This window comes from Xiphias gladius, chromosome 18, assembly GCF_016859285.1.
Source record: "Xiphias gladius isolate SHS-SW01 ecotype Sanya breed wild chromosome 18, ASM1685928v1, whole genome shotgun sequence".
NCBI classification, from domain to species: Eukaryota; Metazoa; Chordata; class Actinopteri; order Istiophoriformes; family Xiphiidae; genus Xiphias; species Xiphias gladius.
The window spans coordinates 11,246,780-11,273,026 of NC_053417.1; the positions used below are offsets into that span (position 1 = coordinate 11,246,780).

General features: G+C 41.8%; 2 protein-coding genes across 8 annotated transcripts in view; both read right to left on the bottom strand.

Annotated features, from left to right (window-relative positions):
- prdm16 (PR domain containing 16) overlaps window positions 1-8,734 on the bottom strand; it is an 86,726-nt gene extending 77,992 nt beyond the window's left edge. For all 7 annotated transcript variants that reach the window (XM_040153379.1, XM_040153376.1, XM_040153374.1 and 4 more), the window contains exon 1: window positions 8,691-8,734. The gene's annotated coding sequence lies outside the window, so the exon portion shown is untranslated. The remainder of the gene's footprint in view (window positions 1-8,690) is intronic.
- LOC120804555 (histone-lysine N-methyltransferase PRDM16-like) overlaps window positions 1-26,247 on the bottom strand; it is a 68,177-nt gene that overhangs the window by 4,015 nt on the left and 37,915 nt on the right. Inside the window, exon 3 of the mRNA XM_040154064.1 lies at window positions 8,691-8,738. Coding sequence (XP_040009998.1) covers window positions 8,691-8,738 — 48 coding nt within the window. The remainder of the gene's footprint in view (window positions 1-8,690; window positions 8,739-26,247) is intronic.

Consider the following 26,247-nt stretch of genomic DNA (forward strand, 5'->3'; position numbering starts at 1 on the left):
ACACAAGCACAGACGAATACCCGTGCCTAAGTGTATGTATGAGTTTGAGGCTCTCGTTCGAAGCTTGAAGACAGTTAACCAGAGCAGCCTCAACACACGGCACGCTTCACTTACCACTCTGTGGCTAAAAGCTCCCCTAAGACCTGTTACGCCCAGACACACTCCCACTGTCTCCCGCCGTCTCCTCATCTTTCACTTCTATCTCTCCTTGAGTTCCTTCTTTTCTTTCCTATTCTCTTCTTTTCTTTTTTCCCTCCCGAACAATTTTGTTTTTCTTGTTTTTGTTTTTCTTACCTAAAATATTCAATGGGGGCAGAAGGATGTGTGGAGACATGGAAGAATGGATGGATGGATCGATGGATGGATGGGTAGGTGGGTGGGTGGAGAAAGGGGGATCTTTTTTCACATGACCTTGTGTTAGCGGGGCCAGGCTCTCTCCCCCACTCTCTGTCTCTCCTCCCCAGACGGGCTGTGTCTGTGACTGGGCTGGCAGTTCTTGCCTCTCTTGGGCATTCTGGCATTCCTCCCCGTCATGCCCCCCCATCCCCCCTGCCTCCGGCTGTCTCTTGCCCTCTGAGGGTTTCCATCTTTACTGACGCTCACTCTATTGCTTTAACTCCATCTTCTGTCTATCTACAGACACTGTGTCATGCCAACATCTTGCTATATCTTTTGCAATCTCTGTTTCTTTGGCAGTTTTTTGCCTTTCCTCCTTTTGGGTTGATTAATGAATCCCTATGCCTAAATGACAAAATACTAACATATCTTGTGAGATATTCTGAGGTGCCTCAAATGTAAAGATTTTGTGCAAGACGTTCTTAGCTGCAACAGCTAAAAATGACTCTAAAAGGCAGACCTGTACAGTGCGAGAGAGGACTTTTCAAACACAAAAGAAAAACTCTCCCGTGTGATGCAGACTTTCATATGCACCCAGCAGTTCTCACGCACAGATGAACCTTTATCTCCCATGCCTGACACGTGAAAGTATTTTTGACGAGCAGGACCACACAACTTTTGTTCTCCGCCTCCCCCTGGCTTCTAGGTCTCCGTGGCAACGCCATGTGGGTCGTCATGTTATTATCACCAGTGCTTGACCAGCCGGCCCTTTGCGTGCACTCTGTATGCCTTAATAGACTTGCTGCTTTCTTGATAGACAAGACAGACAGTGTGTGTGTGTGTGTGTGTGTGTGTGTGTGTGTGTGTGTGTGTATGCGTGTGTGTATCTGGGGGGGGGGCAAAGGAGTAATTCAGGTGACGTAGTATATGGAGCGACAAAGTCTGCGTTAGAATGAAGTTGGGGTGACGGAGGTCTGGTATGCCTGCCGCTGTAGGGGCACTGTTTCAGGACATGCTCTTATGGGTTGTAACAGGGGGTAGGGACAAACGACCTATATGGTCGTTCCGGTTGAAGGATATTTTATTAAGTAATTTTGAATTTTACACACTACGGAGTGTGGCATAGTTAGCGTACTGTTTGTGGGTCTTTTGCAATGGATTTGAATGCTGGGTGCAATCAAAAAATGGTGAACCCTGGTACAACTGCACCACCTTAGCATTTGCAAAATATTCCAATGTGAAGACACTTCTTCTAGGCCAGTGTTTGACAAGAAAACATTACACAAAGTGACAAAAGTATATAATTCCACAACAAAATAAACCCAGAAGTATTTCTGAGTGGAGTTTTGTTTCTTTAGGCATGTAGTGGAGAGGGTTATAATAGGGAACAACAGAATGTCCCCATATAGAGTAGTAAAAACAAATGTGTGAAAGTGAGTGTGTCTGTCTGTGTGTGTGTGTGTGTGTGTGTGTGTGTGTGTGTGTGTGTGTGTGTGTGTGTGTGTGTGTGTGTGTGTGTGAGGAAACTCATATGACAGACCCTGCAACTGTCAGACTATCGCCCTCCTTCTTTTGTTGGGTGACCCCAGAGAATGTGGTGGGAATGGCCACTGAGAGAGAGATTATAGAGAGACAAAGACTGCAAGAGAGGGATGAGAGAAGGAAAGAAAGAGTGAAAGGCAGAAGAAAAGAAAGAGAGAGAGAGGGAGAGCGAGAGAGGTCAGGGAGCCAGCTGATGTGAAAGTGCCTCCGATCACCTCGTGCTTCTCCTCCGCCCCCTCGCTCTGTCCCTCTCTATCTGTTCTACTCTTTCTTTCTTTCATTCCCACTTGAATTCCTCTCCCAGCGCTTCACTCCAATGTGACGTCAGGTTTTGATCTGCGATAACCACAGAGATGCGTCAGTCAAGGCCCACACACACACAAACATGACGGACACACGTGCACATTCACACACGCACACACACACACACACACACACACACATATACACAAGTTAAAAGTGCCACTGCAAGTTAAAAGTGGCACTTAGACACTCGGCTAGCACATATACGCACACACACATACATGAACGCAGTGACACACAGCAGAGGCCTTTGAGTGAATGCTCCTCACAAGGCATAATAACAGCATTCTGCAGTAACCATAGCTAGGACAGTTCCCACAGACAAGACAGACAGAGAGAGAGAAAGACCATTTCTTTCTGTTTTCACCTCTCCTCCTACTCCCCACCTCCTCTCCAACAACCCTGACTTTGTCTGAACCATGTGACCTTCCAGAGATCAACGCTATTGGCTACCAAAGTCTGGACATATGAATCTGTAGTCGGGGATTACAGACACATTCGAAGAATACTCCACCACAAATCTTTGGTCAAAAGGACGATGTCAGGAGGCAAAAGGTTGGCTTGAAAGATTATCCTGCCCTAGAATCCAAACATTCCTCGACATACATGATTTTGACTATGTGAGCTCAATCTCTGCTTATTTGTCTGTCTGCAAGGGACCACTCCCCATCTCTCCATAACCTACAAGAAAAGACTACGTGGAAGATCAGCCTCCAGTTTCAAAGCACTTTGGTCACCACTTTTTTCCTGATTGAACCTGACACAGTGAAGGACTTGGTGGTGTATATTTTGAAGGGGGATGAGGATGAGCGCGGTGACGGTGGTGATGCTGGGTGGGGGGGGGTGAGGGGTGAAGGGGCAGGTTAAGGAGCCAAATGAAAACTGTCAGTCAGGGCCCATTAAAACTTAACCCTGCCCAGCAGAAGAAAGAGACCCATATCATCATTAAGTCATTAATCAATCTACTGGTCTACATTTATTTCCATTGATGATTAATTCCTAATTCTTTATTTTATTGTATAAAATGAAATAAAATGGATCAAACTGTCCATCACAATTTTCAAGAACCCAAAGTGAATTCTTCTAATTTCTTTTTTTTTCCAACCAACATTACAAAACCCAATAACACTCAATTTACAACCATATAAAGAGAAAACCAGCAAATTCCTGTGTTTCAGAAGCTTGAACCAGCAAATGTTTTGAAATTTTGCTGGATAAATGACTGAAACAATTACTGAATTATCAAAATTGTTGTGGATTAATTTAAACAGATTATTTAACTACTTGTTTCAGCACTATATCCATCTATTAGTGCATGCATGTAAAGTATCTATGCCATTCTTCAGGCCAATTCCTGCTCTTTGGGCTCATCACTAAAAAGTCAAGTCATGGCCCTGGGGAGCCCATTGCCAAGCACTGGGCATTCACACCCCCATACACACAGAACATTCACAAACACACACACACACACACACACACACACACACACACACACACACACACACACACACACACACACACACACACACACACATTCAGAGAGCCACCCCTCTAACCAGGGGGTATTTGTGACGTTCGGCATTATGAAAAATGACTTGCCCACATGATGCACTGGGGTAGCAAGTGATTATAATATCCAGATAATCATTTCAAACAAATTATCATAATTATCAATCAATCATGAGCCTATTAAAGCAGGGGGAGGGATGTGGAGTGTGGTACTGTTGGCGGGGGGTTAACTATGGCCCGAAGCACTAGATCACTTCTGTGACCCATGAGCCTCCCTCTGTCCACATAATAGCCCTCATACATTTAGGGTCATTTAGCTAGCGTATTTAGAGACTCAATTCCCCAGCTTGATACAGGAAAAGAAAGATATTCAAATACAAGTGCATGCACATACACACCCATAGAATCACAACTGCAGCTGACCCCCATTTGGCTCCTTAGTCTTTCAACATAGAGTGGGAAAAATCTACTTATAGGTCAGAGTGCATATCAACCCCTATCCTTTTCCCTTTTACAACTAATGCCGTATCTAAAACACATATATCTGCATAATTTGCATCATGATGCAGACAGAACAATAACAGATGGTAGAATTTGAATAAAAGAACATGAAAGAACATCTCTATCAAACATAAAAAGGAAGACATGTATCACTATTATCACTACTAAGAGAAATATGTTAGGCAAGCATGTCCACCTTCACTCAGACAAATAAGAGAGGAAGAGCGACACAGACAGAGTAACAGAGACTTGATCGTCTTAAAGAGATATTCCGCTGTATCTTTTCACAGTAAATCCCCTGTGAAAAGCAGCATGAATTGATTCAATCTCTGCGGTATTGAGAGGTGCATGAATGGGGATTGGGGAGAGAGACAGAGAAATTGAGAGAGAAAGAGACAGAAAGAGAGACAGATAGATAGTAGCCTTCAGGGAGGAGATGGTCGTCTTGGGAAAAAAGCAATCAGTGCTCATTGATTTTCTCTGCTGGTTGAATGGAGGGTGTCTATCTGGAAGTCATTATCTGCCATCTGATCTGCAGGAGTGTTTACACACGTTGGGATGGACAGCAGCCCTCTTCTGAAGATGAGGATTAACACACACACACACAGACCCACACACACAAATACACCCAGACACACAGAACATAGGCTGTCTTCTTTTCCCCTGCTCCCTATCTGGCTACCACTTTTAAATCCAAGGAATCCAAAAAGAAACACAAGTCCTCCAATATCCTATTAACTTACACACAACACACACACACACACACACACGCACACACACAGACTTAAGTGTAAGTGCACTGTGTGAATGAGAATATACGTAAGCAGGGCCTAGACAGCTAAACAGACAGATAGTCCTATTTTGTATGGATGGACCAAACCAAACCAAACAATCCCTGATCCTATCACCAATAGCCTCTGATAGCAATCTATAGCTCCAACAACACCATCCTGCCTGCTGAGAAAGAGCGAGGGATGAAATGAGTGGAGGAGGATGGATGAAGTAAGCAGAGAGGGGATTCAGATAACAGATCCCTTTATTTTCTGTCTGTGGGTGGGGTGTGAAGATGCATGTGTATTTATGTGAGCCTGTGTGTAAGCCAATATGGCTCTATCCATGTCTAAGCAAGGGCAGGATATGAATCTAAGGACTAAGAACACACAGACACACACACACACACACACACACACACACACACACACACACACACACACACACACACACACACACGTACAGCTGAAAGCTCAGGGCAGCTTTCAGTAAGTGGGCTGGAGAAGCTACAATAACATCTTTGCTTCTGTTTTATCCCTCGCCTTAACCCTGACTCCCCCACTTGCCTTTACACTCATTTCAGACTGACTCAGCAACGTAAAATGAACCTGTGTTAATTTGAATGTGTCAATGCGTGGCAAGGGTGTCCACGTTTCTATAATGACTACAATATTACGTTAAGGGTACAATAAATTCTGGTCTTAAAATGTGCTTTTCATCAGAGATAATATCATTATTTTACTTGAGTTTTTAAAAATTTTTACCTTAATTTTATTTCAGTTTTTTCTTTCTTTTAATGTTTCTTCTTTTATTGTACATTACTGGAATCAGTTATAATCAAATCTATCTTAAAATCTAATGATTTTATATTTTGTTGATCTTAGTTTACTGCCTTCTCTGAATCACTTTGTAACTTGGGTTTATGAAAAGTGCTTTATTGATAAAAATTATATAAAATAAAATACCATAAAACAACTAAAAGTAGTAGCTTCTGGCTCTTTCAATCATAAATCCTGCTCTTCTCAACTTAAGAGTACATCAGCATGAGTGTAGAGTTTATCAGTGCAGTGTAGCTACACATTGTCTGGTATATTTCTGGTGGTTTAGCAGTGAACTCAACCAAAAAGTCTTTTGAGTACCAAATACTTATCTTGAGTCAAACATGGGGTTTGTGTGTGACAGCGGTAACATTTATTTATGTTACACTGACATGTATTGATGAGGTTACCAAAGTGTTCCATTACATCAAATATCTATGTCAGTGCCTCCTGAAATAAATCAAACAGAGAAAGAAGCTAAAGTAAGTCCTCTTTATGTCTTCCAGTGCTTATATATCTCATCTCATCCATCCATTCATCTTGTCTGCCTGTTTTGTAAAAGGGCTGGCAGCCTGCCTATATGAAACGAATCTGTTTACATCAACTCAATAACCTGTGCTGTAGTTGCATGTAGATATTTCTCTCCATATAAAATATAAGGTACGGTATATAAACACAGCAACAGATCTGTTTTACTGTAATGTAAAGCGAAGCAACAAATGAGAACTAATAACACACACAGTCATGCAAACACACACACCTTTCAGCAGTGAACTAGTTTATTCACCAGCTACAACTCAATTAACATTCTGCCTTAATCAAGCATAACGATGGTAATGACATGGTGGAGGCAGGAGAAGTCAATGTTTACGTGCATATGTGCATTTGTGTGTGTGCGCCCGTGCCCTGTGTTTGTGTGTGACTGCACGATGTGGATGAATGAGTCATGTCATAAGGAATGGCTCATGCATAATTTCATTCATATTCATAACAGGCATGTGGTCTGCCACCGCCCGATGAGGGCCCACCGCAACTCACACTCTGCATAATGAGATGTGGCCAGTGTGTGTGTGTGTGTGTTTGTGTGTGTTTGTGTGTGTGTCTGTTTTTTGATTTTACATACTGTATGTAAGTGTACTTTATGTCTGTGTTCTCTCATCTGTGTGAGCCTGAGAGTGTGTATTACAACTTTATGCTCCAATCTGTGCACCTTCAGTACTGTATGCGTGTATTTGTGCCTATGTACTTGTGAGCATATAAAACTTTGTGCATGCAGAGTGGATTGCACGGGCCACTCTCATATGGAAGGTGGTTAGGTAGTTTATAAAACCTTCTAGGTTTTTCCACATTGTACGAACATGTGGGGAACAGGGAACAGCCCAAACCACCTGCGGTTAACTCTTAAAATAAGCTCATTGACTAATGTAGGATTTCAAATCAACCAAGCAGTCGGTGATTTGCATGCCTGCCTGTTTATAGAGGGTACAACAACAAGACCCTTGACCTGAAATGCAAATGAGGAAATTTATGTGATTTTATTTTTCTAAGGGCCAAATTGATCATAATTGTCAATTACGCCAAAAGAGATTTTAGGTGAAATACGTCTTGTTTAGGTTGCTCACAAGGCGACGTTAACATGTTCTCTCCTCTCACACACTGCTTTTATTAAGGGGAGCTGGATTTTGTATGGAAAAGTAGTCCACCATTAGTTCTGCTCCTGATGTTTTGACCATCCTTTCATGTAAGATAACACAAAAGGCATCTGCAAACTTTGGAGACAACGTCCAAATCTCAGTTCTAACTTCTTTGATAACTAAATCCATAGCACATGAGAACAAGTTGGCAACATGCACAACACGCCATTCAGCTGACCTAATGAATGCTTTTAGGTCTATTTTGTCAACCAACATTAATCAAAGTCCATGAGTACTGCATGTCACATTTTGAGGACAAAACCCACAGGTAGGTTTTTTATTTGAAAGTAGTAGTAGGTTTTAGTATTTGAAATACTGGCTTAAAACAGAAAAAGTAAAAACCCCACATAATTCACTGCTGTCCCATTTCCAGCCACATATTTCGAGCTGCACCTGCATGGTTTCAGTCATTCTTCTGCAGCAGCCATTGTTCTTTCATGGACAATTAGATGGACATGAACTCTTTGCTGTCCTGTCTTGACCCGGCAACACTGGCCGTAAAAACAAACTGCCCAGCCTCCTCGGTAAATTTATCACCTCATGAAGTGGTCAGTGACTGGTCAATGGCACGTATCGGTCGAAGTGGAGAGGGTTTCCTAGATTGCAGATCATTGTTTTCTATGATAAGCAAAGCTTATAAGTTAGTGAAACACTTGCCAATGAATCCAGTGTGAAACAGATGATTTATTCATTCAAGCTTTAAATCTATGACCTTAATCGAATGTATGCCGTGCTGAAGTTTTTTTTAGAAAGCTTGGCAAATTTCATACTAAAAAATATTCCATTGTATTAATATATCTATAGCAAAAAGTGCAGACGTTTTAGCATTTACAGGCGAAAATCTCTGTCAGGTGAGCCTCAGATATTTGAATGCATTTATTTACCAAAATGGCCAGACAGCTGTAAGTGGAAGCACTCTAAAACAAATATTCAACTGGGGGTGCAAGTGTAAAGATATGTATAGTATATGTGTTTAAGCTGAGCCAGACGACTTGAGTGGAAACATTGTTCGTTTTACGAATACAGACACACAAATGCAGCCAGAGTAGAAGTCCTACTTTTTGTGCTTGCTACAAATTTCCACTTTATTACCTCCCCCTAGCAAGGAGTTGTATACCTCTGATGTGTAGGTAAACCCTGTGGGAGCAATGTCACACAGGACAAAGGTACAGAGACAGGATTGGTAAAATAGTAGACGCAGGTATAACTGTCCTACCTTTTTGACGCAGCTGTCAGGGGAGGCTTCTTCATGGTCATTCATCATCTGCAGCAAAAAACGAAAAAAACAAAAAGTCACACATTTGTAGAATGCTTAATGATACCAAAACCCACACTGTTGTTCAAAAATGATGCAGCAAGAACCACAATTTTATTTGATTGAGAAGAAAATCTGTTTATTAAATCATTAAGAGAAAATATTGATTCCTGCGCTTCACGGGGCCTCAGCTGTGGCTTGTGACCGTCGCCGTTTGATGACATGAGCACAGGGTGTTCACAGTTCATCACACAGACCCTCTGGGCTACAAATGTAACCAGAGGGATATAATAATGGACTGAGAGGTCACAAAAACACACACAGACGCAAACATAACACTACACACACACCCACTGTGATGAATGAATGCCCCACAGATTTGACGTTAATTCTCCGTTTCAGCATTGCAGGAAATTTCGCTGAGAATGTTTCTGTGTGTGTCTGTGAGTATCTGTATAATTAAGCCTTCAAGCAATATTTACTGGGGGCAGATGGGTGGTAGAATGCTCCCAGTGTCTGCCAGAGGAAATGAAGGAAGTGGGGGAATGATGAAGAGATGAGGCTGCTCTGCTGCAATGAGGGGGCATTTCACATATAATGGTAGCCCAGAGTGTCTCTCCGTCCGTCTGTCTTTTTCTCTGCCTCTCTGAAGCCCATTGATGGCAACTGAGGATCAAAGAAGAGATGAAGACTGTTTTCAGAGCAGTTTTAGGTAGGGTGGGGGATCGGCGTGGTACTTTACTGAGTTTAAGTGAAATTAGGCTTATAAAACTTCCTCAAGCAGACACGCAGCATATCTGAGCCTCCCTTTTCCTGCTCCCTATCCTCCCCATCTGCCCTTTAACAGTAGGTTTGTTGTTTGGGTGTTGTGACAAGACTGGCCTTTATATTAGAGCTGGCATATTAAAGTTTGTATTTCCTAAACCAGTATGGCCCACCATGATTGGGAAAGAGACATTTATCTGCTTTGGAATCTGACTTGGAAACTGTGGAGCTATTCTCTGAATTTTGGCATACAGCAACTTCTTTTATGCACCTTTCTATACAAGGCTTCAATTCACAGGAAGTGATTATGAATTGTATGTATGAACTTGTGGATGTGTGCGCTCACATTTGCCTCCACATCTCTCTCTCTATCTCTCTCACACACACACACACACACACACACACACACACACACACACACACACACACACACACACACACCTTTTAGCTGCCATTAGTCAGAGTGAGCAAAAAGATCAGAATTAAAAGCTTGAATTAAAAAAGTGAAAAATCCTGTTCAAAACTAGCCAATGCAAGTAACTATGAAAAACATGTTTAAGAATGAGTAGGCTTCTTTTTACCTGGGAAAGCATGAGACCAGTTTGCCTTATTTGCAATTAAAGTGGCCATTTTGAAGAGGGATAAAACACCACTATGACACAAAACATGCACATTTTTAACAATTTTGTCCCCAAAGCTCAGAGGTACAAAAGTTCACCAGCTGGAGTAGTCATTTCAAGCTACCAGCAGATAATTTTTAAATCAATGGAATCATTATTTTCTACTATGCATATAGTGAAAAACTTACTACACCAAACTAACTAGTGAGTACTTAGGTGACTGTCTCTGCCTGGCCGTCATACTTTTTCTACTGAAGCAGTTAAAGTATGAAGGTGTCATTTTTCCTATTATTACAGATGTGTCTTTTGTGTACATAATTTTGGAATTTTTGGAACTTAAGGATTCAACTAGTAGTAGCTGTTTAATCAATTTTTTCTGGGCCTGTGACACTGTGGACATTTGAATGTGGACATTTAAGACTTGCATTTGAGTACCCTTGGTCTAGATAAAGGTGTCCATAAGTTTGTCCGTAAAGACTATTTACTCCTCATTATCACAAAGCAGTTACCTGGAAACATAGCAGGACACAGAAGTTCACCCTCAATTTTTCTTTTTCTCCTCACACTAAACTAGTGAACCCGATGGGCCACATGTGCACTCATGTACCGTATACCATGGTTTCCTACATTAAGCTGTCAAGGGATCTGTTTATCAGCCTCACCAAATGGAAACAATTACACCACAGATACTTACAACCGTGTTGTCAGCCTACTTACACATCATCTAAACCTTTACAGAACTATCCTCTCCCTGAAATCAGTTTCAAACAAGGCAATAATAAACATGTCACATGAGATGTCGTCTACTTTAAGGCCAATCAAATTTGTCCCATTCTTTTTGACTTGTAACTGTAGCACCCCTATTTTGAAAAACTGCAAAATACAACTGTGTAAGTGGTGAACTGCAGTGCTTATGAAACGTCTGTCCATGATGAATCAACAAATGAAGAAACAAAGCTAAGGAGTGTGGTCTATAGCTTTTTATCAAAATTTTATGACACTGTATGACATTCATACAGGGTCATAATATATAGTAAATATATAGTACATCATAGTGTGTCATCATTATTCTAAATTCACATTGTCTGCATTTTATGTTCATGACAGGTGCAGAAAGCAAATAGTTGTTAATAAAGTGCGTACAAGTGATTTTAAGTATGAGCAGGATTCTTTAAATTCTTTAAAAATGTTGTTAAGTTGCTGCATGGAGTTTAATTTATTAATAGATAAGAACTCTGGCCTCTGGTGTTAGGGTGTGTATGTGTATATACTGTATTTCTGAGACTGAAAGAAAAGGTGCAAAAATAGCCACGGATGCTGATGTGCTGGTTTGAATGATCAAGAGAGGCAGGTTGCAAAATGGCTAAAAACCTGACTAAAAACAAACTTTTTAATGTATTTCTCTCTGTTTTTTATTTACTTATTTATTCCAGGGAATATGGAGTATTCTCTGTTGGGTAAAGTAGAAAGGATTTCAGTAAGACTATTTAGTAGAGAGAAGGATAAATTAGGTTAATGTGTCTGCTCTATGAAAAAAATGTGCTTGTGAACTTTAAACATGGCAATAGAGTAGACGAGCAGATAGTGAAATAGAGAGAGTGAGAATGTGAAAGAGAGCGTGACAGAGAGAGAGAGAGAGAGAGAAAGAGAGCACACTTCCCCTTTCTTGTAATGCACAAGACCAGCTGCAACAGTTTACAAAACCAACAGCTTGGCTGGGTCTTCTAAAATGCTACCAGGCGTTCAACAACCATAGGACAATTTCTGGACTTTCCCCCTGCTCTATTCAGCTACATGCCAAGTGTAAATATGTGTGTGTATCGAATTGTGCAAGAGTAACCTAAAACTGTGGACAACATGCAAGCAGACATGAGTGGTTTTACTGATTCCTTAATGTTTTTCAGCTTCAGGTGGGGGGTCGGGACTGTGTGGGCTTTCTATTGTCCAAACCTCAGTTTTGGGTCTAGAAACACGGAGCTGACTGTCAGGAAAATGCTAATTGTAAAGCTTCTTGGCTTTGAATTCCGTGCAATTTTAATCCAAATTGTTTGTCTTCTGTTTAAATGTGATCCAATGAGCTTTTCTTTGCTAAAAGTAAAATTTAAAAATTGGCGGTTAACAGGGTTTCCAGTGGTGAAACGCAAGGGCTTGTGCAATGATGACAATAACTGTAACACAAAGGCAGGTGGAGACGCTCTTTCAACACTGGGATACAGTATGCAGACACACACACACACACACACACACACACACACACACACACACACACACACACACACACACACACACACACACACACATACACATACACTGACACACATACCAGACAAACATACACAGACAGAAATACACACAGAATAACCTAGCCTTGCAGAAGGACCCCGCCAAGTAAATAAATAAGCTATTAATTAGGGAAGGAAAATGTGATTGGCCACTGACTGGCAGCGCTATGATTTATTGCATGTGTCACCATCATCTCAAAGTGACTTTTACTTTGTGTCGGTGAGACAGGTCCAAATAGAGACTGGCCTATGTTGAGAGGGATAGATTTTCCACTACACAGGGAGAGGTAAAATTGTCCATTTGTTCTGTATCTAGACTGCTGAATGCTGACATGTCAATATGTCTTATGGAAAAGAGAAAACACTGAAGCGAGGGTAATTAGAAAGTGAGTGTAAGTGTGTGTCTGGGCATACAAACTTCTCTCTCTGGCCCATATGACCTCAAACATAAACAAATCCAGTTGTAGCTTGATGAAAGTGCAGCCACCTGCAGAATCCTTCCACCAAGAGCTGTCCAGACCCTCATTAGGGTATGCGTAAATGTGCGTGTTTGTGTATGTGACTGTGTGTGTGTGTGTGTATATCTCACTATGTCTGTGCTGTGTGCTTTCACACTAGGAGGGAGGGAAAACCCCACCATTATTAGGGTTTCATAGCGCAGCTTTTGTTATTGGACAGAGTCAGGAGTTTTTCAACACCACTTTAGCACCATTCGTATTGACATGCTGTGATGACCAAACGGACAAAAGAAAACACGACACGGGGAGAGACACTCAGTGCGGACTGCCTCGTTGTTTTTACAAGACCTGTCACAGCTTAAAACACATGACGGAGCAAAATCCCACTCAGTTTATTTCCTGAACTCATTTAACATGAAAAAACAGCAGAAAGGCCCCGAAAGGGTTTTCTGAATTGGGCCATGAAGCATACGCGGTGGTTTTTACATGTACAGCTCAATTCAAACCTCGATAGAATGACCCTTATAGTCATACAAGTTACCAATCAGAAGGCTGAGTAAGTAACTATAGCAACTAGAGGAATACCTTACAACCTTGTTCATCATCATCCTCAGGCACGAGGAGAAGAAGAGGGCCCCACTTGGAGGTTTGCACCGTAGGAAAATGTTGGCATTCTGTTGCCAAAAACAATTCTCCTCAACTCTGGATAATATGAGGCAATACAGCAACACGGCCCAATGGATGGCTGCGGATGTCACAAAGCCGCAAGTTTCCAAAAAGAACCAGCAGCAAACAAACCTCAGGGCTTTTTGAACCAGGGCCCTGACTGACAACCCGTTGGCTGCAAGAGCCACACCAAGAAAGCCACAAATTGAAAGTTTTGCTACGCATTTATTGGGAACTTTTGCAGCTTCTTGGCACATTGACAGGATTTCATTGTGGTGGCAATGTCCTGGATGGGTTATTGATCTTTTTGACGTATAGATGAGAGAGGAAGCGGTCTTTGACTGTGGGTCATGTTGAATAATAAACTGCAGAGAAAGTGTATTTGTGTCAGAGAGCGAAAAAGAAGAAAAAAGAGAAAAATGGAAGGGGAGGCTCTGTTTCTCATTGCTGGAGCCTTTAAAATAGGATCTAACCATCGTGTCATAACATGATCTCAACAAATGGATTTGACTCATTTGACTCCCAGATACTGGCAAATCTGATCGGAACACTTTACAATCAATGAAAGCACACGACTGCCCAAAAAAGGAAGAAACAGAAATGGGGATATCAAGTCTCCAGTGTTTTTACTCTGAGGTCTCTTGCTATCATTTGAACTCCCTGATAACAAACCTTTTACACTTTCCTGCCAGGATCTGTTAGAGATTGTTTGACTAAGGATACACGTCTGATTCTGTCTGCTTTTTAGCATCAAGTCAGATGGTGCCTGGTTGTAGTTCCAAGTCCTTTCTCTGGCTTGTCCTTTAAGATGGTGTAAAATAGGGCTATTTCGGGACTTCCCAGAGATAGCGGCCTTGACAGCTGACCCAAAACAAGACTAGCACTATGACTTCTTAAAAACATGCCTCAACAATGAGGTTGCTCACAGAGGCTTAAGTAGGGAGTTGGGAAGACTAAGGCAGGAGGAGAAGAAAGCAGGGTAGAAATTTGCACTGCTAAATACCAGGAAGCTGGGCATCCATTAGATAGAATAGATTCATGATGCTTTTTATAAGCGGAAAACTTGAGGTGCTTTGGCCAAGGCAAACATCAAGGGGAGTGCTGATAGAAAACTTTCTCTCTCTTGCCTTCTTTCTCTGTCTTAGCTGATCTAGAAGGTTATTACATATATAATCACTGTTTGATTCCTTATCGCTATCTCCACTTTGGTGTGAAGCTTAATGTGAGAAAATTATACAGTTCATTAGTAAAAGCCAAAGAAACCAATGCCAAAGGAATGCATGAGATGCCATTGTCTGAGAGAAAAAGGAGAGATCAGATTGGCTTGACACTTATCACACCGTGCTAAAACCAACACTGTTACCCAACCCTACATCCAGATGCGTCTATGCAGGGTGCGGCCTGTGACGGAACTGAGAACTGTTGGTGAGATAGAGCTTAGCGCACAAAGGTTAGATTTGGAAGGCAAACACTCAGAACTATTGTACGACTCTGAAAAGTCACGGCCACTTGACAAATACAAACCGCTGATATTTACAGAACGAGCATTGACCCCGTATGTCCTAAGAGTCTTTGCGTGATTTATGAAGAGAATGCCACAGTGAATTATCCTGGCAGGGTTTACATTGACCCCGGACAGACTTGTCTCATCATTTCAATGTCCTGTATGATTCACAGGGCTTGCATAGACCCGTGTGGTCTAGGTGTCACACATTTGACACTTGGTACAAATGAGTGGATCAAGTAGTTGTGTTCATAGGTTTGACGGTGGAGTCGTTTGAAGTCTTTTCCCCGTAAGAAAATGATATTACAAGGTGAGGTTTGCATTTAGTCAGCAAACAAACCTTGGGAAAGAAGCTCACTTTCATGAAAAACAGAGTTAGAGGAATGCAAAGGGAGGTGGAGGAGGGAGGGAGAGAGCAAGATTCTGCAAATTTATTAAAAGGGTCATATTTTCATGGGGGCCTTGTATGGCAATCCATCACCTGACATCCAAGGCCCCTTATCCTTTTAAGGCCGTTGACTCTGAACTTGATATTGACAGAACCATACGGATAAATTATCTGCTCGGCCTCCGCTTTATTGATAAGTCATTTGGGCAGATGATCAGTAATAATCATAAGTGAACAAGGGTGTGCCGATACATCTTCTGCTAGCAGATGTTGTGACAGCCACAGGGTTGAGGTCCAATAAATAAAGCTACCTTTTGGCCTAAGAGGATTGCCTACACAGCATCAGCAGCTGATGTGGCATGCCTTTCAGATAATGATATATCACTTCCTCCCTCTTCATTTTGATAAACGCTGGAGTTTATCGATACATGGTAGCAGGAAGAAAAATAATATTGCCTTATTTCTAATGATCTCCTATTCTTCCCATGACACATATTGCCTCTAAGCAAGCAGGGGGTTATGGGAGTAAGATTTAGGGTCTTTACTTGAGGGCATATAGAATGAATCAAAGGTCATGCCCCAGATACTTTTCATTTCACATACATCAGTTGAGCGAGATGCCTACACAGCCTATGCATATATGAATGTTTACATTTATGCACTACATAAATCTGATATTGGCATTTCAGCAAAGCAATGTTATATTTTTCATATCTCCATTTCCCATTGCAAACTGAATTTGTGTATTTAGAAACATACACTAGACCACACTGTGTGTCCCTCTGTCTAGTGGCAACATGAATACCTAATTCAAATTAGGAATTCCTTTGGGTAGGAAAAAAGGATGTGGAAACACAGAGAGGGGGATCTCTTTTCACACCACGGGGTCTTTCTGGACTGCAGCCACTGAGATATTGTCACGTGACGATGGGTAACTGGCAAGTACACTGCATATCGTTTATTGGGGTCCGGCTAAGTATTTACAAGATTTGCATATTTCAACATAAACAGAAGGGTTTCGGTAGCTTTTCAGTTCTCCTCTCTCTCTTTCATCAAATTCAATATACATACAGGAAGGACAAGTTGGCTCAAAAAAGAAGACTGGATGTGGACAGAAGTTAGACAGAATACGAGACAGAAAGAAATGAGGAGAAAGGAAAAGACATTTTGAGAAAGTTAGTTTTTGGTTGTGAGTGCATTTTTTTTGTATCTTTACTTGTGTTTGTTAGTTGGTCAGGCATCCCCCTGAAAATCCGTCCTGTGGCTTTTCTGGATTTTTGAATCACACACACATAAGCTCTCACACATATACAAGGAGCTTGGGCAGTGTCCCAAACATAGAAGTGAAAAGTCTCCAGTGACTTGGAGGCTAAGTGCATGCACATATGGGTCGGTGCCTGGGACAAGCAGTGGCTTTCTTCAGGGCTCTGAGGGTTTATACCAAGGTCAAGCCCTACACACGATGATGATGCTTGAGAAGGCCAAACCCACGCCGAGTGACTCGCTGATGAGATTTCTCCAGCAGATAAATAAACAAGGCCTGACCATGGATTTCCTGCTCAGGGGTATGAGTGTGTTTTTGTTTGTGTGCAGCACCGAACTTGAGATTTGAGTTTGATCTGATGCAGCAAACAGAGACAAATTGTACACATACTTTAATCGTTACATAATTACAGTAGTAACATTTATGCAGATCAATTATCAAACACCTCCCAAAGGTCTTCTGTCCTCTGTGCACTCTTTATTCTGTCTTCACTCTTTCAATGTTTTTTTTGTTCCGGTATAGCCTCTGTGTTTACAGGGAAGACATGGAGCTTAGATGTTAGCTCACCAGTACGATAGAGATGAATGGTGCTGAGGAAAGAGTAAACAGATCCTAGAGTTCATATGACAGTCGTTTTTAGATACTGTAGGTAGTCTGTGTTTTTACTTTCTTTTATTGCAACGATACACTAGAACACACACTTTTTGTAATGTTTCAACCTGAAGGTGTCCTTTCCTTTACTGAAATGGATCCACCATAGGAATAGTTTGTCTCTGCTTTAGATGACTGATTCAGCATTCTACAGTGCCACCAGCGAGTGAAGTCAAAACTTAAATCAAAAACTTTTTTAAGGCTTAATTCAAACGCAATTACTACTGAATGAAGCACGTACACGATATAAATACCAACAATAATAATGGCAGCTTAATAGTTCTAATGGCTGCTATTAGCATGTGTATTATTTTGAGTATGATGTGGAGATAAAAGACAAAAAGCATTTGTGTATAACAAATGGACTGTAACTACTGCACTGTTTATCCTTGTGATTTCTTTTGGTGGCCAATCAGATTATTTACACGGTGGAAACATATAAAGACCAGAGCAGTTAAGCCAGCTGCTACTGCCAAAAGATACTGTCTGGAGATATCAGCTACAAACGGTTTCTTTCACTAGTGAGGGACCCATTTTGCATAGGCTTTATGCAAAGGAAAAAAAAATACAAACTTGAGTGCCAAATGCATATAATGGCCCCTAAATCATGGAGGCTGGTTGTTTTCAAATTCTCTTCTTCCACCAGCCATTAAGTACATGAACAATTAAATACATTCCAAATAATGGCATAAAGGCTTCTGCAGTCTTTCAGACCAGAACAACTGAATTACGAACAATACAATTGTAACCTTGCTCCTTGCTAGATTATTTGCTGACAGTTTTTGTAAATGGCGACACTCGACAATCCACATAAAAAACTATGACTACAATATTAAACACTCTAAAGTACTGAAAAATACACAAATGTAAAGAGCAGAAACCCCACAGTGACACTGAGAAATGATACATCAAACCCATTGTGCAAATGAATTGTCTACTATTCTGCCCTCATTGATTTCACTCAGTCAAACATTTGTTGCTACACAGCAAACTCTTTGGGGCTCTCATGCTCTGTGTCCAGTTTTTTTTTCTTTTCAACCCTCCCTCTGTCTTTCTGTACACTTACTCTATTTATCCTTGCTCTCAAGAGATAGCAACATTAATCACCACATGAGCTGTCTCCAAGTCCACAGGATCAACCCATCACCTCTACAATAAATGTCAGGCTGTCATGATTTATGCAGCTAATGAAATTGATTAGATGGCTACAATGTCCCAGAACATTGTAATCACATGATTCACAACTGTCCTGTTTACTCTACTTGCTTGAAAGACCAACTTCTTTGTGTATGGGATGAAACCAGCACTGGGTGGTTAAAAAAAAACTGTGAGACATCTTGTCAACCACCACTTGACAATGATACAGTTGCATCTTTGGAGCCTCAGTCACTGGTCTTTATGATTTGGCCTTAAGGACTCTTCGAAGGAGATATAATTGAGTGGAGATAATGTAGCAGTCCCACTCCCTTGTACAAAGGCCAATGTCTGATGTTTTGGACATCAAAACCCGAAATGAGTGTCACTGACTTTGATAATTTCAGGGATGGTCTCAGACTTCAAAAGACTATGTGGTAATGATGTTGCAAAAGCAATGATATGATGCTGCTGACTATCCTGGGACACTGAATGGAAAAACTGTGTATTACAGTGGACTTTGTGGTGCAAGACAATGCCAAGTAGAATTTTAATATCTGACAGATACCTCAAGTAATTCCAAAGTTCAACCTCTCTTCTGACATATAAACCAAGAACTGTAACATCAATGACAAAGATCACAATTTTAAGCTCTTCATCGCAGGTATGTCAGGCTACCAAATTCACTATACATTGGCAAAGACAAAATCCACCTGTAATATCCAGGTGAATGTAAATATCTATTCAGTTGACCTTCGGGCTCATCACAAATGAGTTTATTAGCTGGGCCATATAAGGTGAAGGCCCTTTACAACCCTATTAGTGTGAAGCACAGACTATCTCTGTCACTAAGATTGATGTTCACCCGGGTTATCGAGCACTTCCGTTATCAGCAAAAACCTTCAGCAAGGTATACTAAGTCCCATTTGCACACCTCAGACTTGAGACTCATCAAACCTCGCAGGTCTTTATCATCGGCATCATCAGCTGTTAAAACTCTTTATCATTTATCATTTATATCTTCATTGGTGTCAGTGATACTGGTTTTTATTTTTTAATATAGAGCTATCATCATCATCTATGCTGTTAGAATAACAAAGGTATGATATGTACAGATAGGATGCGCTGTTGTGGTCTCTGAACCTTGGTTTATAGCTGTCTGTCTGGCCAGTCCACGGGATGATGACAGATGACTTTATTGGGGGAGTTGCATGGTCACAGTTTGGAGCCGGGACTTTCCATTAGTCATCTAACTAGAGCAATCAGTATGGAAAATGTTTGCGAACATCCTCTTGACCCTTTTTTTGTTGATTTAATATTTGCAAAGCCAGAATGTACGCTACTACTCGGCCACGTCTTAGTCTGTTCAATAACAAAAAAGAAAAAAAAAAAAACACCAAACAATCTTAGAGCAGCAAAGAAACTGATTTTGGAGCAGTTCACTCATTAAATTTCTTCTATTTTGGCCCCTGCGGTTGTAATAGATGACTTAGAGAGAGACTTATTGGACAAAGGAGGAGGGGGGCTGATGGGTGAGCTTGGTGAGAGGAAACTTATCTGTCCTTGGGCTGTGGGACAGAACACAGTGCCGGCTTTATTCAGCGTCTCGGCCCTGTCGTTAAGGAATGATGACACACTACTCCAGGCCCACATTAATCTTTAACAGTGTGATTTCTAAAATAACACCAGTGTTTTCCCTAAGGCACGTGGGGAGGGAAGGCCCCGTTCCGTCCTGCCGAGCTCTGTCAAGGTTTTTTTTTTTCTTGCCCCACACTGTTAATATTGGAAAGCGTAGAACAAGGGAAAGGAGTTAGAAAACTAAAATGATGGACAAGAGTTTGAACACAGAGAAAAGAGGAGACAAATAGCATAGGAGTATGTGAAGCATAAGCTGAAGCTAGAGTGGATTTGGTGCAACATCACCAGATGTTAAAAGCACTTGACCGGACTTACTCACCCTGACAGTGGCAGCTCCAGTGGCTCCCTTGCGCCACACATTAGTGTTGTTAACAGTGTTATCACAGGGCTTCCCTGGGCAAGATAAAGACTGTGGCCACTGATGGGCCTTAAGTGAATGAGGGACTGGCTGCAGACACATAGACAGAGAGGGGAGTGACGGTCAGTCTGCCTCTGGTTAATGACAGTGGAGAGATAGAAGCTGAAACAACATTTTGTGGAGAACTGTGTGTATTTAATAGCAGGCTGGGAAAGAGAACATGGGAGAAATAGGACAGTGTCGCTAATGTTATTTGGTTTTTGGGAGCCAGACAGGAATCTCTCTTTCTCTCTCCCTATCCGGACTGAGGGGGGTAGCTTGGCGGCTTGCTAGGGACCATTACACAGCATGATAGGGCTGCATCTTTCAAGGCTTCCGATCGGGATATGCATGGGGCCTCATAAGGCACAAGAAAAAGATGGAAGATCTAGTAAACTGATTCTGACAAATAACCAAATTCAAAACCACTAGTTTATGAACCCAATGGATTCTTGTGAACATCTTGTCTAATAAAACAGCATCTCTCTCCCTTTACCTCTCTGTCCCTAACCCCTGTACAGATACAGTATATCTTGTTTAACATAATTTTCAGTTCAGCAGATGTAAGAGTGATAGGACTGCTCTCTTTATAAGACTTTTTAAGACTTTTTTGAGGCTGTTAAACTGTCGGATAAGCTTATCCTTTTTGTAGCTTTCAATAACTTCCATGTGTGTTTAATTTCTCAGCTCCTCCCTCCTTCCTCTGTCTCCTTTCCACTGAGTGCTCCACACAGTGTACAGAAGGTCGAGCCAAGGCTAACATGTATCTATAATGTGTTCGTCTCAGGCAGCCCCCTGAGGAGTGGAGTGCTGCTCTGGCTTGTTGGCACAGTGGACAATGTGGGTGTTGTGTGGAGGAGCTAGCTGGCTATCCACTCACAGACGAGTCAATCTGGGGCCACTGCTGAACTGCTGCCTGTCCTGCCGCTGTAGTGCCTCAATAAGACCCCTCTTCACTGATTTTTTTTTTTTTTTTTTTAAACGTGCTTCCCTTATTTGTTTTGCATTAATTTTTTAAAAAATGTCTTAACTTTTTCTTCTACTCCCCATGCTGGACTTGATCTGTTCTCACCCCTAGCACTCAGTACAGCATGCTTTCTTTTATGGGCTCGTGTGTCTCCATAAGAGTGTGTGTGCTTGTGCTTACACGAGAGTACTCCTTTTCACAGTGCTGACACCCGGCAGATTGAGACATCAGGCGCCTGCTTGCTGTGGTAAATTAGCCATTCTTCTCAGGGGCTAATTGGAAATCTAAATGTTTTGCAGGGGTAGAGAAGAGCTGACAAAGAATATGGCTGGCCTTGAAGCGGAAATTCAGATTAGAATTTTTTTTCAATATTTTTATTCAAAGATGTTTGATATTAATTTAATTCAATCATCAGTATGTTAAGGGAAATTGAATAGAATAAAACATATTTAGTCAAAATGGATAATGGAATGCAGTAAACAATGTTTATCAAGAAACCCATTGTGGAGATGTATTTGCATCCTGAAACCCATGCGACTTTAAATAAGAAACACTCAAAGCTCTGAATTAGAGGCAAATACATTTCCATACATAATGACCCAACCACAAAAAAGAAAAAAAAACATTAATTACAGAGCCTTCATCTACATAATTCAGAATAAAATATGAAACAAAAAGCGCCACTGACACTAATTGACTAATTCATCACAGGACTGGTTGGTAAATGTTCTTCCCTGCTTCAGTAGTTTCAGCAAAATGAAAACATTTGCATAAACTTAAGATTTGAAGCCTATCAGCAAACACTGAAAGGTAAAAGTAAATATTGCTAAAAAAAAATGTAGTATTTCTTGATCAAATAATTATGAATATCACTTTCGTAACCCTTCAGTAATGTCTTATGTTGAGATAAGAAAAGTAGAGCTATTAATACAATGGCATAAAATATTTTTGTTTTATGCACTGTAAGGTGTATACAGAAAGGAGCAGATATAATAATATACATATATGATAAAAGTTCAATTTATTTGGTCTATTTGGTTCTAAAATTGCTAAACGTTAGATTTGTTAGATTTGAAATTTTGTATGATAGTTAACAAAAACAGCATATATTTGCAATGCTAAATTTCCTGGCAAGCATCATCTTCAAAGTCTCTTGACAAGTCAAAGTGGTGTGACTTTGTTCCTTTTAAGCAGACAGTCCTGTGAATGTGGCCAGAGGCTGGCCCGTGCACAGTTATGGGCGGTACTCCCTGTTGTTGGGGGTGAGTTGGAGGTGCTGGGAAAAAGTGCTGTGCATTCACAGTAAATGAAGCCTTGTGAGTTACCGTGGTGAGAGTGCTTCTTAACTGATGAGTCCAGAGACAACTTCCCAGATCTTCTTTGCCACATGGAGACACCCACAATGCTAAAGACCTGCTGCCATCTTTAGAGCAAATCACAGAAAGACACTGAATAGCTTAGTTTTAGCCTCAGCCATGAAAACAAATCTAAACACTGTGAATTGAGTTTTATCTCATTCTTCTTAATTGGCAGCAGCAGGTTTTTGCCTCTTTTCTTCTCCGTTCAATATGAATAAATGCGACAAGCTTCTGATCGCGGCTTTTCAGCCTATGACTGTTTATTTATCTATTTCAACTACACCCAAGGGAACAGAAGGCATGCAGAATGGCCACTGACAGCCATGTCGAATATCTCTTTCTGCCAAATCTGGCTGTTTTCTCTCACTGCTGTCACTTGATGTCTTTATGCAAGGCTGAGAGTTCACCACTATGAAAAGGGTGGGGGGCGAGCTGAGTGAGTGACCCCCACAGGAGGGGAGTATTAAAAGTAAAAAAGAGAGCGAGAGCAATGGATGGATGAACCAGAAGGCGGTAGAAAAGTAGAAGGGGGAGAGGGGGCACCCCTGCCGGGTCCCAGGCATCTCGGCTGGCAGTCCCCATCTTGGCTTCAGACGGCTTTTGTCAAAGAGGGGAAAAGAGGGTCTCTTCTTCACTTGGGCATGGGACAATAGACGTTTTGTCAGTATGGGAGGGGGTGTCGGTGGGGGAGTATGGAGTGATGCTGAAAGAGGAATAAAGCCAAGGACCATCTTCACAAGGGGTGGGGTGGCAGCAATGGGCAGCCCTTTGGGACTGGGCAGATGTTGAAACGAGGATGATTTATTAGCCTTAGTGTCCTTGGTGGCACTTGGCCACCATCCCAGATTTTGGAGTGAGAGAGAGTGACTAAGAGTAAGAGACATGGGGAACAGGAGGAGGAGGGCAGCTATGTATCAGAGACATCTTAATACCTTCTATGGGCATGAGGCGCTTCTTGCTCTCCGACCGTCATGGTATTTTTGCCCGATTCTTTCGCAGAAAAATAACTTGGTTGGGAGTCATCTGCATCACTGAGCTAGACCTTGTCACCCAGCATTACCTTTACCCTCCACCAAAACCTCCCCCTGACAGACCCAAACACACAGACTGTGTTTGCTGCCCTCACTGCACCACCACCATCCCTCCCCTGCTTATATAAAACAACAAATTACCAAATTAACATTCCCAACAGCCCTCACTCTCCCTTCACAGTTCTGGGCAGAGACATTCTCAAACTTGCCAGAAAACAAGCGTAAAAGAGAAAACGTTCTATGAGTGCATGTGGCTGTCTGTGTGTGTGTGTGTGTGTGTGTGTGTGTGTGTGTGTGTGTGTGTGTGTGTGTGTGTGTGTGTGTGTGTGTGTGTGTGTGTGTGTCGGGGGGGTGTATCAGGGATGTTTTGCATGCGTGTGTGGTCAGGGAGCTCTCCACATGTTGCGTCTGTTGCTAAAAAAGAAAAAAGTAAAAGAAAAGAGTTAAAAAGTTACTTTTTGTGTGCGTGTGTTTCTGTGTCTCAGGTAAACACAGATCCCTGTAGCCTTAGCTCTGCACTGTGCTGTCACATGTTTTAAGTCACAGCATGTCACCCTGTCGTGCCACCCATGTAGACCCATGAGCTAAGTTGTGTGTGTGTTGTGTGTCAGAAGCTACTGAACTTAAAGAGAGAAGAAATAGGACGCATTCCTCTGTGTAAACCTTCCTTAACAGTTACTCATTTTTTATAGTATGAGTGCCCCATTCCATCCCCACAGCACATCTCCCCCTGTTCTTTAATCCAAACTCTGCCCCCCACTCCCTTCACACATGCACACACATTTTTCTCTCGAACTTGACCTCCCAGTTTCTCTCCCTGCTTCCTAAGGTCCTCTCTGTCTTTTACTCTCCTTTCCTCTCTCCTCCCAGCAACATTTAATCTTGCGACTTGTTTGTCCACCCTATTTCCCAGCCCTCAGCTGACAAACTGTGGGAGGATTACTTAAAGTAATGGGGGAAAGTTTGAACAGCTTTCATCAAGTGTACCCAGGGGGAAGATTGATTGGCAAACTAATTTACTGACCAGTGTCCGTTCTGCACTCCTCGTTTTCTACCTGTCTCCCTGCCTTTCCCCTGATCCGTCTATCCATTCATTCATCTCCAACTCTTTACAAATCCATACCTGCTGCCTGAAGGTAAAGGTCTCAGTGGGAGTGTGTGTTACTGTAGATCTGTGTGTCTATGACAAGGTCTGCAGGTCTGGATGTAAGGTTGAGAGGATGAGGTCTTGGTAGACCCTAGCAAAGATGAAAAAGACTGATCGTCTTTTGGTTGACGAGGAAATTGACTAGACGGCTGCAATAGTGTGTGCACGTGGAGTTTGCGTGCATGTGCACATGTGCACACAATAGGCATGTAACTTCGGAGGTCTGCGGGGCAAAGGCTTTTGACATGAATGAGAGGGAGAGGGGTCATCTATCATTTAGAGAGAGGGGTTGAGGAGGGGTTGGAGGAAAAGCAAGAGAAAGGAGGGAAGAGGTTGTAGGGTCAAGTCTCCATCACTCTCGCTGTCTTCTGTTCTCTCACTGTCAACCTCATGCCGACTGACCACTCAGCACAGTCCACTTCAGCCTCGCCACGGCTGTTCTCTCGCACAAACTGTTCCCCTCTTCCACGGGGCCCCCGGAAACTTTTGTTCCGTTCATTAGTACAACAAATACATACAGATGCTCAGAGAAGGAGGACGCAGAGAGAGAACAAGATTTCTAAGCACATACTTCCCCCAAATGACTGCTGATTTAGAGACAATCTGCTTCTTTGTAAAAAAAAAAATGGCATGCAAAGAAGCCCATGAAAGAACTGACCTCATTATTCAATATAAATGTGGACAGTTAATTGTTTAAAAGGGCTATTAGTGATAGGATGGTATGTGATTTGCTTTATTTATTTTCAGGTTAATAGTGGAAACACAGTATGGGGAAAAAAAAGCAAATACGTCATACAACAATGCAATAGACTCCCTTGACTAATGGTAAACTGACAAGTGCCCTGGGGACATCTAGAAATGCTGGAGGTGCTGATTTTAAGATTTGTGTGTACGTGAATGTCCTACGTGTGTGAATATTATGTGAACATGTTTGAGAATGTGTTCTTATGAATAACATCAGCATCACCGCAACATAATCAAGTTTAATTTCATCTAAGCAAAGCCCTGTCCCTCCATTTCTCCTCCTTACAGTACATTCAGGTTAATGACTTTTGCTTCTGCGGTGTCCAAAATTTCCACATCAGCAAAAAAAAATGAAATGAAATGATTTCTTTCCCATGGAGACATGTCTTGGTAGGAAAAGAGGCGGCTGACTTATACCAGAGGTTAATGATGAACATGGAACAATGACTGTGTGTGTGGTGAGTGATAATGAATGGAGGGAAGCAGAGAAGATGGGTTCTGGGG